Consider the following 16396-nt stretch of genomic DNA (forward strand, 5'->3'; position numbering starts at 1 on the left):
ACTTATATTCAAAAAGTTGGCACAAAGTGTTTCAAAAAGCAAAGCATATGCCAAGACTCTATATACTAAATCTGACATTCCCCTTGGTGTCCGTTTCCTCATTTTACATTCATGGTTCCCTGGTTTTCTAGGAAGGACCCTCAGAAATCAGAAGCAGCACAGCAGACTTAAAAGTGACAACATATAGGCAGGTGCAACACCACCCACAGGGAGAGAGACATCTCAAGGACAGCCAGCCTGAGCACTGCACATTAATGGATGTTCTGCACATCTGTCCTCATCCTAAACCCAAAATAGCTTCTTATAATCTTCACAGAGGCCCTTTGGGAAGGGTGTCTCATTCTAATAGTATCAGAGTAGTGTCTGTTATAACAAGCAAAGATTATGTGTGGCCAAATCCAAGCAGTGATGAGACTTGAGGACAAAGGCCTCCACATGACACACTGCCTGGGCTGTTGAACCTGGACAAGGTACAGCCTCCAGTGACTATCAGGCCTCTTGAAAAAAGGTGCTACATAAGACTGGCACCAGCAAACCTATTCCCTATCTGCACTCTTGGATTCTATCTGGCTCCCTAGGCTTGAACAATTCTCTCTCTGACATGAAGTGCCATGTAGGACCCAAATACTAGCTTTCCCAACAGATGAGGGCAGGAAAACATAAGATCCCATGTATAGCCAGGCCTGGTAGGAGGTCTGTAATCCAAGCTACTAGGCAGGCTGAGGCAGGAGGATCAACATACACGGCCTGCCTAGATTGCATAGTGAATTACAGGCCAGGCCACACTAGAGATGCCAGCTCAAAAGAAACAAGAGCATTCCAACTACTGCCATGGTGGTTGCTGATACATAAGAACAGAAAGTAGGAAGGACTTCTGGTACTGGAGGGAAGGGAAGAAATGGGAATAAGGAGCAGGGGGGTAGAGTTCATCTACCCTTTCTCTTGTTCTATTCCCTCTCCCCAATCAGTGATCACTAGATTAGTGGTACCAGAGGACAAGGATATTGGGGGGAGGGAGGAAGAGAGGAGTTTTCATAATATTAGATATAAGAAATTCTACATCTCTTTGAAGGGAATCACTTTACTTGAAATATCCAAAACTATTCTGCCTCCACACTATGAACTGTTTTAGAGTCTCCCCTTTCCAAAAAACAAGGTTGGCATGGCAACCAAGGCCAGTCACCATGGTCCCTAACCACATCCGCTGAGGCTTGGCACGCTGAAACGTGTGCCAACTCTGTTGTCTGTAGGGCACTCCTGGCCACAGTATATAGCAAGTTATAATCAAGTAAAAAACCTTCACATTCATATAGAATACAGCTCAACATAAATATTCATTAAATGTGAGAATCTATGGTGATGAAATGTTGAGACTGCAAAATTAAACATAAGAATCAAGAAATGCAAAAACTACCACTGCCTCTGCAACCTGAAATCATCCACATTGCACATTCAACACCACAAACCAGTACATATGTGTCCTAGACATTTAAATCTAGTAACACCAAAACTTCAAAACCACGTATTTATCTGTTCATTTAATAAGTAGAGCAAGAGTAGCATTTACTGATGGGCATTAGAACATATCTGAAAAAGGCATACCATAGAAAAGCCATGAAAATCCTCTAACACAAGTAAAATACAGCACACTCTATATCACTTCTGGAATAGTCCTGAAGATACTGGTGTCTATGTGTCTGACACTACCCCATACAAAACAGCAAGAGAGACAAAAAGAAAACCTTAGAAATTCTTACAAGTACAATGAAGCACTAATTTCATAATTTTCTGATTATAGAGGCCCCACAGAGTAAAGACAATCAAACTGAGATCTAAGACTAATACATAGTCCTCGGAAACAAAATTGTCATCCTTTGATCAAGGCCAGTGACACAGCTTCCAAAGAGGCAAAAATTATTTGAAGGAACATACAGTATATATTTAAGAACTCACATACAGCTGCTACTGGCAGGTCACTCAAGAGCTGTTTCCCCAAACCAACAAGTTTTGTTGTTGTTTTTAAGTTTGGTGAGGCTGGGGGGGAGAGGGGCCATGCCTGTGGATTTCAGAGTTCGAGGCCAGCCAGGTCTACAGAGTGAGCTCCAGGACAGCCAGGGCTATACAGAGAAAACCTGTCCCGAAAAAACCAAATCCAAAAAAAAAAAACAAAAACAAAAAAAAAAACCTAACAAAACAAAAAGAAGTTTGGTGAGTTAGTGACACTAAAATATACTAATTTAAATAAATACATCCTTAAAGTCTAGAGTCAGACTGAATGTTTCCTTCTCCAACAAGTTCACAGTCAGTCACATTCCAGGCTGGGAGAAGGTAGAGGGGGTCAAAGACAGCACATGCAAGGAGGAAGTTTTATTTGGTTAGATGATGGTTGATTGGGTTTTGTTTGTTGGTTGACTGGTTTTGATAATAAGGTAGCCTCAACTCATGATCCTTCTCTTTCAACCTTTATCATGCTAGGATCACAGAAGAATGTTATCACACCCAGTAGGGTGAAATTATTTTAAGAGTCTGGTCTATCCCAACTATTTGGAATAGCCTAGGACACACTCATGTCTGAAAATTGCATGTGAATAGTTTCTACAATTATAGAACAGATAGCCTCTGTCACAGGCTGTCTTTTCCTACACTAACACTCCAAAGTACTAGATCTAGAAGCATTTTAGTTTAGTAATTATCTTAAAGGTGTACATGCAAAGCACTGAAGGGATGGAATGTCCTGCTTCAAAGGCTATGCCAGAGGAACTAGAACACACTCGATGGGATGGACCAGAAGTTTTGTTTCATATGAGAGCTGGGAAGAATCAGAGGCAAAGCAGGGAACAGGAATACTGCTGACATACAGCAATGTTTTCAGCAGGAGGGCAATGGGAAGGAAAGCACAGGTGGAAGAAAGCACAGGACCCACCTTCAAAGAACAATCGAGGATTCTGACCAAGGGTTGATGTGCTCAGAAGTTACTGCAGTAAGATAAATGTGGTGGGAAAGGAAGGTATGGGGGTGAAAGGAGACTAAGGCATCACAGGGCAAAAGGTAAGGGCAGAACTGCAGAGATGGTTCAGCGGCTAAGAGACCTACTCTCCTTGAAGAGGACCCTTACTCAGTTCCCATCACCCACCTCAGGCAGCACACCAGCTCCAGGGGATTTGACACTTCCAGCCTCCACAGACTCATGTACACACACCAACGGGCACACATAATTAGAAATAATAGAAATATAACTTTAAAAGTAGAGGAAGTAAGGTCACTAAGAGACAGGGCAAACCAAACATCATCCCGTGGACACCTTTTCCAGTGACTTAATCCCTAGCTAACTGGAGATCTACTTTGAAAGTTTTGCTAATCAAGGTTGAAACATCCTTTTTTTTTTTTTTTTTTTTTTTTTTTTGCTTTTTTGAGACAGGGTTTTTCTTTGCAGCCCTGGCTGTCCTGGAACTCACTCTGTAGACCAGACTGGCCTCAAACTCAGAAATCCGCCTGCTTCTGCCTCCCAAGTGCTGGGATTAAAGGTGTGCACCACCACAGCCCGCCTAAACATTCTTTACATACCGCTAGCAGTCTGTTCACCATCTACTCCAAGACTAAGGTACTTTGTGAAAAGATGCCAAGTTTCTGGGTACCCAGTGATAGTGGGGGGGTGGGGGGGCATCCATAAAGCTGATATATACACAATGTCAAATGCATTTAAAGAAAAATACACAAAAGTATTTTGTGGCCAGGCGGTGGTGGCGCACGCCTGTAATCCCAGCACTTGGATGGCAGAGGCAGGCGGATTTCTGAGTTTGAGGCTAGCCTAGTCTACAGAGTGAGTTCTAGGACAGCCAGGGCTACACAGAGAAACCCTGCCTCAGGAAAAAAAAAAAAGAAAGAAAGAAAGAAAAGAAAATTATTTTGTGTCAAGTATAGACAAGCTCTGGCAACTGAGACCCCCTTAAATGACAGAATGCCTTCTGGAGCAGAATTCATCCCCAGAAAAGAATAATAAAGACAATACAAGTCAACGTGTACTAGGGACCCTAAAGTTCCAGGCTCATTAGAGATTTCCTGTAACTGAAACAAGGTAGAACACTGTTCTAGAAAGAGCACTGTAAGGGAGTCCTAAGCCCAGCCTCTCCTAATACCCTCACACATAGTTCCCTTATTCTAAAGAAGAAACGAGTTATGACACTTACAAGACAATCTTCAATGCATTTCTTGTAACTAAAAGAAAGCAAGACCTGAGCACAGTGACTCATGCCTGTGATCCCAATACTTAAACCATGAGTTAAAGGCAAACCTGAACTACAATGTAAATTCTAAGGCAGCCTGGATTACTCAAAAAAATACATGCATATATACATACATACAAACACACACACATATGCACATACATACACACACATATACACATACATAGATACATACACACACACATATACACATACATAGATACATATACACAGACAGACAGACAGACAGACAGACAAGGCTGGAGAGTTAGCTCAGCTATAAGAGCACTTGTTGCTCTTACAGAAGAACTTGGTTCAATTCCTAGAACTCATATGGTGGCTGATAGCCATCTGTACCAGTCCCAGCAGAACTAACACCCACTTCTGACCTTGGAGGACATCAGGCACCTACATGCATTCTCATACTTTTTTATACATTTTTATATATACATATATATATATTATATATATATATATGTAATTTAACAAAGGATTGGGGGAGAAGATCCCTACAAACATGCCAAGTAGCCCCAAGACTTTGGTCTCACAGAACTTCAAAAGGAGTTTGAGAATTAAGCATAAAGGTCCTAGGTTTAATTAATCCTCAGTACTGAAAGGAAAGAAAAAAGGCAGGAAAGAAAAGAAAGGTAGAGGAGATAGGGAAAGGAAGAAAGATAATCCAAAACAAATGGTGGGCATGCCTATAACCCCAGACTTGGGAGGCAAAGGCAAGGTCAGGATTACATAGCAAGTTCCAATTAGAAGCTTACAATAAGACTCTCTCAACGGGAAAGAAATGGAGGGAGGGAGGAGGAAGGAAGGAAAGAAGGAAGGGGAAAAGGAAGGAGAGCGAGTTGTGAAGGGTTCCTGACCAACTCAAAGTTGCATGTCCAGGGAGAGAGTAAAGAAAAAGCCCACCCATAGAAGCAGCTGTGACTGGTGGGACAACATCTGTACTTGGATAGGAGGATCAGGAGTCTGAGGCCAGCCTTGGTAGGATAGGAAATGGTCTGGGGGGGAAAAAGAATACTTCGCTTACATTAGAGCCAGTGCAGCTTTGTTCAAGAACATAGTATAAGCATCTAACACACAGGCTATTTGATGAAACACACCTTTAGAGTTCAACTTCAGAACGTGCAGAGATAGAAAGGGTTGCAAAGTTCATCGCAGGCTGGATGATGCCATAGGGACTTATGAGCTGAAGGGTTCCTGACCAACTCAAAGGAAGAGCTAGCTGTTCCTTACTGTGTGACTGTGACCTGGGGTTGTCAGATGTTTCCTTTTCTCACTAAAAGCTGAACTATATGTACACTAGATATTTAAGAGGAACCACTCTTCTAAAAGTTGCTTTCAGGCCAGAAAGTTTGTTTGATGCTTGACTCTATCTGCCCACCAATAACTGACAGTGTCACTTAGAATTCTAGGTCAATTTGCTTGGCCTTCATTGAACCTAGGATGCAGAGAACTACTCTATGATAGATAGGCCTAATAGAAAACATCTAAGGCAATAGCATCCCCGAGCACCAAACTGCTTTATCTCACAGCATGCTTTGCAGTCTCCAGTCCTCCAAGCTCAGTCAACTTGGAGTGGACAACCACCTTGCCCAAAGGAGGGCACCATCTGCTGCTGCAGAATCAAGGTCACAAACACATGAGGGAAGGCACTCTGAGGCTACCGACAGCATCTCTGTGCAGAACTCAAAACACTTACAGAAAAAAAAAAAAGCAGTATTTGATATTTACTAAATGACAGGAATATACAAATTTCCACCTTTTCTGGTTTATTTGTACTAGTTTTCAAAGAAACACATATGTACCACAAGGTACATATTCTCCACACACATTAACTGGTAGGGTCTAAACTAATACAAGCCCTTCTACTGAGGTATCTGACAATGCCTGTGAGAATTTTAAACATGTTCATACTCACCCACTCTAAGGATTTCCCTAATAGTATGGCCTATAACAGAAAATAATAACCTATGACATGGTCTCTAAAAATGTTTCAGACTATTTAATAACAAATACTCAAAGCAGAAAAAGGGTTATCACCACTATGTTTTTCTAATTTTCTTTAAACTCTCAATCAGTTTATGGGGAAAGCAATATGTACATAGTAAGTTTTTTTCATAATTTTCAGTATTTCCCAAGTATTTTATAATAAAATTATACTGTGTGTGATAAATACTTGTATGTATTCTTATATTTTGGCAAGTACATGGAGGCCAGAGATCAACATTGGCATGGAGTCCTCCCGGCTACTTTCCATTTTCTCTTAGACAGGCTTTCATCAGACACGCTGGCCTATCGGCCCCAGGAATCTGCTTCTCCCTCCCTCCCAGCACTGGGAATACAGACATACAGTGCTGCAGCCAGCTCTGTATGTGAGTGCTGGGGAGTCAGACCCAGGTCCTCATGCTTGCATGACAAACATTTTACTAACCTAGTCATCTCCTCATAAACTGTGTTTTAATCAGATCTTACAGCACTGGACGGGATTTTACATGTACCTAAAATTCAGCCATCCTTACTCTTCCAGTTTCAAAATGCAGCAGCCCTCAGGACACCAGAAGTTGCCATTCCAACATTTTCTCCTCAAACTTCTAGTATCATCAAAGTTACTTTCACCAAGTCAACTCACACATTTGGTTTCTAAATAACCGTATCACCCTGGCTGCTACACAGAGAAGGGAATAGCAACTCTTACAACATGTCTTAAGAGTAATAAAACTGAAAGGCTCTCCTTTGAACCACAATAGGCCAGCTGACCTTATTCTTTTCACACTATCATAAGTCAACAGAGCTGCTAAAAGTAAGATTTTAAAACATCTAATTCAGCCTACAAACAGAACAAAGACCTCCACTCTTAGCCTCCTGCCTGTTTAACAGGTACAAAGGCATGTCTCCACAAAAGGTTTATCAGCTTTAACCTCAAAGATAAGTAAAATTAGTTTGAAAAGACCAGACTGCTCAAATCCATACTATGCTGTGACATACAACAGCTTGTCCAGCCCAAACTTAGCACCAAGGCCAGTGTCCTACCAGACAGGGTGTCAGGGTAAAGTAGTACTCTCTGCTTGCTGTCTGATCCCCACACTCTGCCTTAGTTGTGTTCCCTGCTATGCCCCATCCAGGATCTAGCGAATGCAAGGTACTGCTGAATTCTCCTAATGGAAAGAGCAGGGACAGCCCACAGCTTCAGGCATTCTTAAAATATTTTAATCATCAGGAACATACAGCCTGTGCAAAGAAAAGAAGCAATGTACTCGGGACGTAATCTCTCTGAAGACAGTGGTACAGACTCCTAACTGACTCTGAAGTCAGCCACAGAATGAGGTGTGCCTCCTCACATCAGACATCCCTGTAAAGGGCAGGCTACTTCAGCCATTCCAGCTTTGCCAACAGCCCAAAGCAGCACAAGTGCCATCAAGCGATAGCTAGATACTTCTAGTCACTGTCTTCAGAAACTGGTCAGCCTGGCTCTAGGACAAAACAAGTTGAAATGAGCACTGTGTGATTGTGGGGCTGGGAGAAGTGACAAGGAAGAAAAACACTTCTCCAGTAGCAGCTAGGGGGTGTTCTCAGTTACAAACACATTTCCTGTCAATGGTTCTAGGTTTAAACCCACATTTGAATTCTAAGATCAGTCTATATAACCTTATCTCAAAAAGAAGTGCCATGTGAGGCGACCTCAGACAAAACAAGAAAAAAAACCTCTGCCCCAGTAAAGTCAGTTTGAACCTGATCTGCTAAAGAACTGATCAGTGACTGTCACAAGTACCACTTTGCTACTGACTTCTTAATCTAAAAACTGCCATTGACCATGTCTGTTACAATTAAAACAAAGCATTGTGTCTAAGGCCTTAAGTTGCAAGCATCTGAACATTAGTAGCTTTTTTTGTTTTGGTTTGGGTTTTGTTATTGTTGTCTTTTGTGTTTCTTGCTATGCTCTACAGGCTAACCTGAGAGACTCCTGGCTCCTGTGATCTTCCTGCCTCAGTCTCCTAAGTATCTGGAATTAGAGATGTGCAACCCCAGCCACAGTGTCTGGATTCATTCTTAGTTACATTTTGTGTGTGTGTGTACATGTTATATGTGTATGTGGGTGCCAGAGGTCAATTCTGGGCACCTCCTCAGCTGCCCTCTACCTTAGTTTTTGAAACAGGATCTCTCCCTGACCTAGAGTTTGTTGATTTCGTTAGACTGGCTTGCCTTTACCTTCCCAGCACTGAGAGTGCAGGCATGTATTACCTGCCCAGCTTTTGACTTGGGTCTTGGAGATTTGAGCTTAGTTCCCCAGACTTACACTGCAAGTACTTTACCCACTAAGCCAATCTCCCCAGTCCCTGATAGCTACTTTTGTTTTGTTTTGTTTGTTTCTCAAGACAAGGTCTCTTTGAGCAGTTCTGTGTATCCTGGACTCAATATGTTAGCCAGCCTAATTTCAAACTCAGAGATCCCACCTGCCCCTGCTAGGATTAAAGGTATGCGCTACCACCACCCGACTTCCTGATAGCTATTTTTAAAAGCTCTGACAAAGGAATACTGAAAAGACTCAATTTTTAAATAATCAGGAAAAAACCCAATATTCAATATATAACTGAAGAATGTCTGTTTTTCCTTAGTTTAATCATAAGCTATATTGTTTGTACCCACTCTTCCATGAGACAATGCCAGCTGTATTAGGGTGAACAGAGAGGCTCCAAGCCTTGGACTCAGAGGAATTAAATGTTAATCATGGCTGTCCCTATCCTTACCACACACTTATGGCTGAAACAAGGCACTTTCTAGCCTTGCATTAAATCTAATTTAGTACTTGGTACTTTTGTTTTCTTCCACTGCAGAGGATGAAACCCAGGTTTCATCCTGAAACCTGGCCCTTACCTAGCATTCAATCATGCTAGGCAAGGGCTCTCTTCCCCTGAGCTATGTCTCAGCCCACATTCTTTTGACTATGAAGACCTGTCTCCCTGAGATTTGGGTTCACCAGAAGGCAGCCTTCCAACACCAGCAGCTGTTCTACTTCACTGTGCAGTGAATGGTAGAAAGGGACACCTCTAACCCTTTGCTATCTCAAATCTTTTATTTCCATCTCTTCTACCTCCACGTCATCTAAATGTAGAAAATTCCTTGAGTGTTGGTTACTTTTTTCTCTCTCCCAAGGATGATACAGAACTAGCAGGACATAGATGCACACACTCAGTTGAGATACAGATGCCATGGGCAGCGGAGGGTGCGATTCTGTGAAAAAACTCAGTTGGTAAGGATGATTATCTGTGGTGAGTCTATCTCAGAGGACTACAGCAGTGCAGCATTGCTCTGTACAGGACAGGATTTGGTAGACATCCATCAAATAAAGAGGCTCAATGGAGGTTTGCAAAGCTGTAGGCTTCCCCTCCAGCCCTGGCCAGCCCAAGGGACCTGTGACCTCACTCAACTTTTTTCTTACATTTATGGAAAGGGCATGTGTGCCACAGAGTCTAGGCAGAGGTCACAAGACAACCATCAGGAGTTGGTTCTCTTGACACGTGGGTGTCAAGGATCAAATTCAGTCAAGCTTGACACCAAGCACCTTTATTTATCCATTGAGCTATCTTCTTGGGCCTTCCACTTAAATTCTTAGTGCTGGATCGGTCAAAGACAAATACTAGGTGGGAACTTCTCTTTTCCTCTTGGGAAACTACCAGGAAAATAAACACACCCATTCACAACAATGTGTGAATAATTTCATGGGGTCGGGGGAGGTGGCCATAGGCCTTTGAGAATTCCAATACAAATTATGAGAAATTAGATTTGAATTAAATGTCAAAATCCTATCAAACTCAGATTTACTTATTTGACAAGAACCAAGGCAGACCATGGTTTCAATTCAGGTTTTACCATTTGCTCAGGTTAGAGAAACAAACTTTCTCTCAGTTTCTTCCTCTGTATAACGGACTAAACAATAGTATCTAAATCTGTATGAATGTAAGGATGGAATGAACAAGCTTAATGTGCTTGGCACAGTCCCCTGTACACAAACACATACACACACACACACACACACACACACATATCAATGGAGCCATGACTGCTTCCTATCCCCAGTCAGAATTACTGGTAAATCCCCCATGAGATCTCAGGGTATAAAACTAGAGAAGAGATCCTTGGAATTTACCACCACCACCACCACCACCACCACCCTCCTGCCCCCAACAATGAAATGCTTGCTTTTAACCTATAAAGGACCATCTGACAAGACGGGTCGGCAGGCCCTTTCTGTGTAAATCCAAGTCAGCTGTCAGCGTGCAATTGTTCTATTAGGCCAAGTCAATTTTTGGAGGCAGGCCTATTAAGTTAACTTCAAATGGAGATGAAAAGAAAGTGCTTGATCAAATGCTGAACTGTAAAAACACACTGACAGGGAAACAAGGCAGAGGAATTAGCCTCCTACAATTATTCCTGTGATACCTTTAGTTACCCAGCCTATCTAATCACCATGCAGCTGTCCTTTCACTCTTTAACAGCTAAAAGAACTTCCTTAGTTCATGTTCTCAGCTTCAAGTTCATCAAACATTTAACCTGGGATCCAGAATAACTGATTTTCAAGTTGCACAGAACCAATCATTCTCATTCTTTTTACAAATGTTTCTAACAATTTGACTTCAATGAGAGAAATAGGTATTTCACTTTAAAACAAGCTTTCACTTCTAACCATGCAAATTTTCTTGTTTGTTTAGCCAATTTACACACGACTAGCCAGTGTTTAATCAGGCCCCTTATTTAACAACACCAACCATGTGTGCTGCACAGCCAAGTTTAAAAGTTTCAGATAATAATAATTTCATTAGCATCAACACATTGGTTTAAAGATGAAATATGTACCAGCATGTCTGAAAGTTCTTTAAAGGCCCAAACCTGACCTGCTTAGATGCACACAGGCTATAATGTTGCATGATGATAAAAGCAACTAATTTCACACCTAAGTAGTCTATTCACTATTTTCACAGCTGGAAATATCAAAATAGAAAAGAAAAAAAAAATCAAGCACACACAAACAACCCTATCTTCATACAGACTAAACTAATGACCTTGGGATAATTATTTACAACTACAATACACTCATCCCAAAGTCTGAATTACTAATCCTGCTCCTAAGCAAGCACACACAACCAGGCTTCCGCCTACCCTAACCCATGATAAAGATTGAACAGGTCCTTGGGCTGGCCAAGCTATTATAAGGAATCTATTGCGCGCGCACACACACACACACACACACACACACACACATTCATTGGCAAGTAACAGAAAAAATATTTCTTATGATTTTTTAAAGAGGAATATTCAAACAGCTTTTTCCCTCTCTTCCTAATTAAGGACAATATTGCTATAGAATCACAACATGCTACTATTTTGTTCTAGTTATCAGAAAATAAACAGAAGACCATAAAACGTTCATTAAAGGGCAAATCATTAAGTTTTTCAGGTGATAAAACAAAAGCTGGTTTTCAAAAGTTCAGTGAGTACTGAGAACACGACTGATGTGAAATTAAAGGCTGGCTTTGTCTCGTCTACGCTCTCATTGCACATGCTCTCATTTATTCCCTCTCAGCAATCCTAAAACATTGGCTTTCCTTACAGAACTTATTCCAGGGCTGGTAGGCAGGAGCCACAACAGCTCCTTTAGTCTGACAGTATTCACAGAACTAATAAAAGCAGGCCAGCCTGTGTACACACACAGCTCTGAAAGCTACACTGTGCTCGTCTGGGGACACACACTTCAACATACTGATGACTACAACACAGTTATTAAGCTATGGAACATACCAACAACAGACTATCTTTTCAGGGAGCTCAGATAAGTCCGTCAATATCACTGCAGTTATAAAGGAATTAAGGACATCATTAGTGATGACTTAACAGGTAAACTTATTAAATACCATTTAAGTCATTTTCTCCCCTTAGTGACTCTTGACTTCATTTGGAAGGGAGGTGCAAGACTAGGAGACTACAGAAGAATTAGATAAGCACTTCAAAAACTTTCAAGACAACAGAGTCCTGCCAAATTCACACACTATCTCTCTACTTGTCAGGATAAAATAGTTACAAATGGTGTGCTTAAACTGCTAATTTTGTATTAAATGGTGAACCCAAGAATATCTGCAAAGCACAGCAATATGCATAATGAATAGCTCCCCCAGACAAACTACCACAGAGAATGGCTCAAGTTTAAACACTGCAGATAAAAATCTCAAACTTCAAAAAGTCTCCTTCAAAAAGTGAAGTGCCACGTTAAAACATACTCCCCCTCAGCTGCCACCCCCGCCCCCAAGGCTGTAAATCAAACATTTCTAAAGCCACCAGGACACAGGGAAAGCCTCAAAGAAAGACAAGGACTCACAAGAAGCAAGACTTAAAATTCAAACTTTTCTTAAAGGCTGCAATCTTCAGCAAAGCATCCTCTCTAAAGCTTGTATGCTAATGACAGAAACAATAACATTGTAAGAAGGGAAAGAAGTCCCAGCACAGTTAGCAACATCTGTAGTGACAGAAACTGGTCAAACATGTAATTCGCTTTCTATAGCTAGGAAAAGAGCACCACAGAGCAATGCTTCTTAATCACAGGCCCAGGGTCCTCGCCCAGCTTTGGGAGGACACACACCTGTAAGGAGCTACACTGTACTGACCCGTGTCCTATCAACTCAAAGCTCTGGGTGCAGCTTCACCCTCCTGTCTACACTCAGAGCTGCTTTGTAGTCTTTCCACACAGTTCCTTTTCTTTTCATAATTCACCCAAGAGCAAAACTATAGGCCTCTAAAGTTCCCGAAGATTCGAAGACATGCCAACCATATCGGATCACTCCTACCAGAGGTGCATCTAACAGCCGCAAGTGCGTTGGCCCTGGAACATGTTAGTTGATAAAAATCATGGTCGAGAAAGCGGGAAATCTATGCAGCTATCCATCCGCAGAGGCTTCTATTGAGAGTCCCTCCTCAAAGACTGGGGACAGCTCAAAGCTCTCCCTAGCCTGCTTCCTTTGGAACGCAGTCTTTCATTTGGAACAAGGTGGTGGCCCTGTCAGTGAGCGACCCTGGCTCCGGTTTGCAGGCCTCTTCGGTATTAGTCCTTGACCCAGGAGCGAGCCTGCGGTCTCTCTCATCCCCTGTAATAAGAGGCACGCCGTGAAGACTGCCTACCACCGCCACTACAGTGCTCTCCCAATTCCCACTCCTCACCCAGCTCCGCCTGCTCCCCTCCTGCTGCTGCCCGTCCAGAGCCCTGCCAGAGCGTTAGTGTCCAGGTAAGGCTGCCAGAAGATTTCAGCAAAAATAACCTGAAGATGTGCACCCCAGCAACTTGGTCGCTCCGAAAACAGAGCAACATGGATGGAAAAGCAAAGCCCGCGACCTTTAAGAAGCCGCTCCATCCTTCAACTCTCGCATTTGCAAAGTTGGCATTCAACAGGTAGTTCCCGGGACTTTCACCTGAGGGAGAAAAACGTCCCGCCAACTCAAGAGTGCCGCCCAGGCGCCCATGCCCAGCTCAGCGTCCCCACCCCCACCCCGGCGCGGTGCACCCACCGGAGGCCGAGCCCCCACGTGCGCTCGCCTCGGCCGCTGTGCCCCGGAGGCCCCGTCCCGCCCGCCTGGGAGGGATGCCGCCGGGCTCCGCGCCTCCCCCCAGCCCGCCCGCTAGCCCGCGGCGGGGTCGGCGGGCGCAGCCCCCGGAGCCATCTTGTGGCGGCGGAGCGCGGGGCCCGGGTGGCTACCTGCACGATCTCGCCCTCCGCGCTGAGCATGGCCCCGGCCCGCGAGAAGCGGCCCGTGAGGCCGGTGGTGTGGGTGGTGTAGTCCCCGCTCGGGCTCGACTCGAACAGCACCACCTCCACGAACGCCGTCTCCTTGGCCCGCGCCGCGCCGGGCCCCGCGGCCGCCAACAGCAGCCCGAGAAGCAGCGGCAGCGGCGGCGGCGGCGGCAGGCGACGACCGCGGGGGCCGCGGCGGAGGCGACGGCGGCGGCGGCCCGGGGCCCCTGGGCGCCCGCCCGAGCGTGGCCTCATGGTCCTGCGGCGGGAGGGCGCGGAGGGCGGGCGCGGCCGAGCATAGTCGCGGGCCGGCGGAGGACCGAGCGCGGGCGGTCGCCTCACAGCACCATCGCGGCGGCGGCGGCTTTGTGGGTCGCAGGCTCTGCTCCGCTCCCCCGGCCGTCGCGCCGCGGCCCTTTCATCTGCTCCACGTGAGGGGTTATCCCCGCCCCCGCAGCGTCGTGACCCGCTCTCCCCTCCCTCCCCGCGCTCTGCCGCGGCCACCTCTGAGGGGAGCGGGTAGGCAGGGCGGGCGCGCCTGCGGCGAGAGGCGGAGCCCCGGGGCCTCGCCCGCCCCGCCCAATCGACTGAGTCCCGCCCCGACACAGCCTTAACCACGCCCCCTAAGCCCTTGCTCCGCCCAGGTCGTCCTTTTATGCCACGCCCCTTCCCTAACCACGCCCTCTCGTCTGTGCTCCGCCCTCCGCGGCGGACATTTCTCCTCGCAGTTGCTGGAGTACCCGGAGAGTAAGGTCCTCAACCTGTTCCCGAGGAATCGCCCGCCCGACGCGCGCAGTTTTGGTGCGGCAATTACAGCCATTGGGACGTCAAAGGCCTTGTCCTTCCGTGCAAGGATGCTTCATCTGCAGCTCCGGGACTGCTGGCCACCCGCACTCGGTGCTCGCGCCCTACCACCTCTATGGATCGCGAAAGGCCCTGGCGGTCAGAGGTGGTTTACAACCCGCCACGACACGTCCAGTTCTTACGTGGGTGTCACATAGATAGTTACCCTCAATGAAAGGAGTGAGGACAGGTGGCGGGAGAACTTGAAGAAGTTATCTAGATTCTAATGAAGTTCATCTTTCTGCAGCCCGGGAGACAATCTCTAACACTCCCTTCAAAAGAAGTTCTGAAACTCACCATGTGTAGAAGGGCGGAAGAGTCAACACGCTTAAGGCACAGACTACTGGCTGCCAAACATACCAAAGACACGTGCTCCGAGCCCAGACGTTCCCAGTCACCCAGAAGATAAACTTTTAATTCCCTTCCCCTTTTGGAATAGGCTTTTTCCTTCCTCAGCAAATCTATGAGACTCACAACCCTCCTTTACAAGTCACATTCAATTTCTGTTTCCTCAGTCATGTTCCCTCCCTGACCTGAATGGCTTTCTTTAAATATTTGCAAATATTTGCTTAGGGTGATCTGCTTCTACTTGCTACCACACCCAAAATATTAAGACAAAAAGAAAAGTCATTGAGAGTTTCCTTGAGTAATCAACTCATCGAGGTTGCAGTTTAAACTGAAAAGGAATGTTTTGCCAATGTGTTGAATAGAAAATACAATTGAAAAGAAATTCACAGAGCTGTGTTACTGTATTTGGACCACCCAAAGCTTTGGCACAGAAGGTAACTGACAAAGCTAGAGGAGTCATTAATTTCCCGAAGCCAAGCTTAATCAGTGCTTACTGCTTGGGAGCACTGATGGGAGCACTGTCAGTTCCAAAGATTGTGACTTCATCCACTAAGGCACAGCCCAGTTTTTAAGGGGAGAGCAATTATTACAGCCCATGCATAGCGTTATAATCCTTAGAAGTATGAGGTCATCATCAACTGATGAATGAATATGCAAATATGGTCCCTCCATACAATAGAATCACATTTTTAACATAGTAAAGTTTCAATCTTCAATTGCATTTTAAGTAACAAAATCAAATGCAAATAAAATACTTAATATTGAATGAGTGAGACAAATATGTACTAAGTGAAACATATAGCCTTTCCACTTGTAAGAAATACCAAGACTATAGAAAAATAGAAAGGTTTGTGATTGCCAAATGCCGAGCTGGAAAGAGTATGAGTTAGTAGTATGACTACTAACGGATTTCTCCTAAGGGTGATGAAAATATTCTGTAATTAGATGGTGATGATTATATTCTTTGTAAATACATGAAATCCACCACCAAATTGTACACTTTCTAAGGATGGATTTTATAGTGTAAAGATAACGTCTCAATAGAGCTGTTAAAAATGTAAGCCTTCATGCACTTGACGTAATGGAGTTCTCTCTAATCCTAGCACCGGGCAGGCAGAGGCAGGTGGGCCTATGAGTTCAAGACCAGCCTTGTCTACAATAGGTATTTCAGGCCAGACAGGGTTACACAGTGAGACC

The 16396-nt window shown here is 44.5% G+C and overlaps 1 protein-coding gene across 1 annotated transcript in view; it reads right to left on the reverse strand.

Annotated features, from left to right (window-relative positions):
• The window catches only part of Znrf3 (zinc and ring finger 3), a 164587-nt gene extending 150064 nt beyond the window's left edge, over positions 1-14523 (reverse strand). The window contains exon 1 of the mRNA XM_052198227.1: positions 13973-14523. Within this exon, the coding sequence (XP_052054187.1) occupies positions 13973-14263 (291 nt within the window). The 5' untranslated portion in view covers positions 14264-14523. The remainder of the gene's footprint in view (positions 1-13972) is intronic.
• Between the last annotated feature and the right edge of the window lie 1873 nt (positions 14524-16396).

This window comes from Apodemus sylvaticus, chromosome 11 (genome assembly GCF_947179515.1).
Source record: "Apodemus sylvaticus chromosome 11, mApoSyl1.1, whole genome shotgun sequence".
In the NCBI taxonomy this organism is placed as follows: Eukaryota; Metazoa; Chordata; class Mammalia; order Rodentia; family Muridae; genus Apodemus; species Apodemus sylvaticus.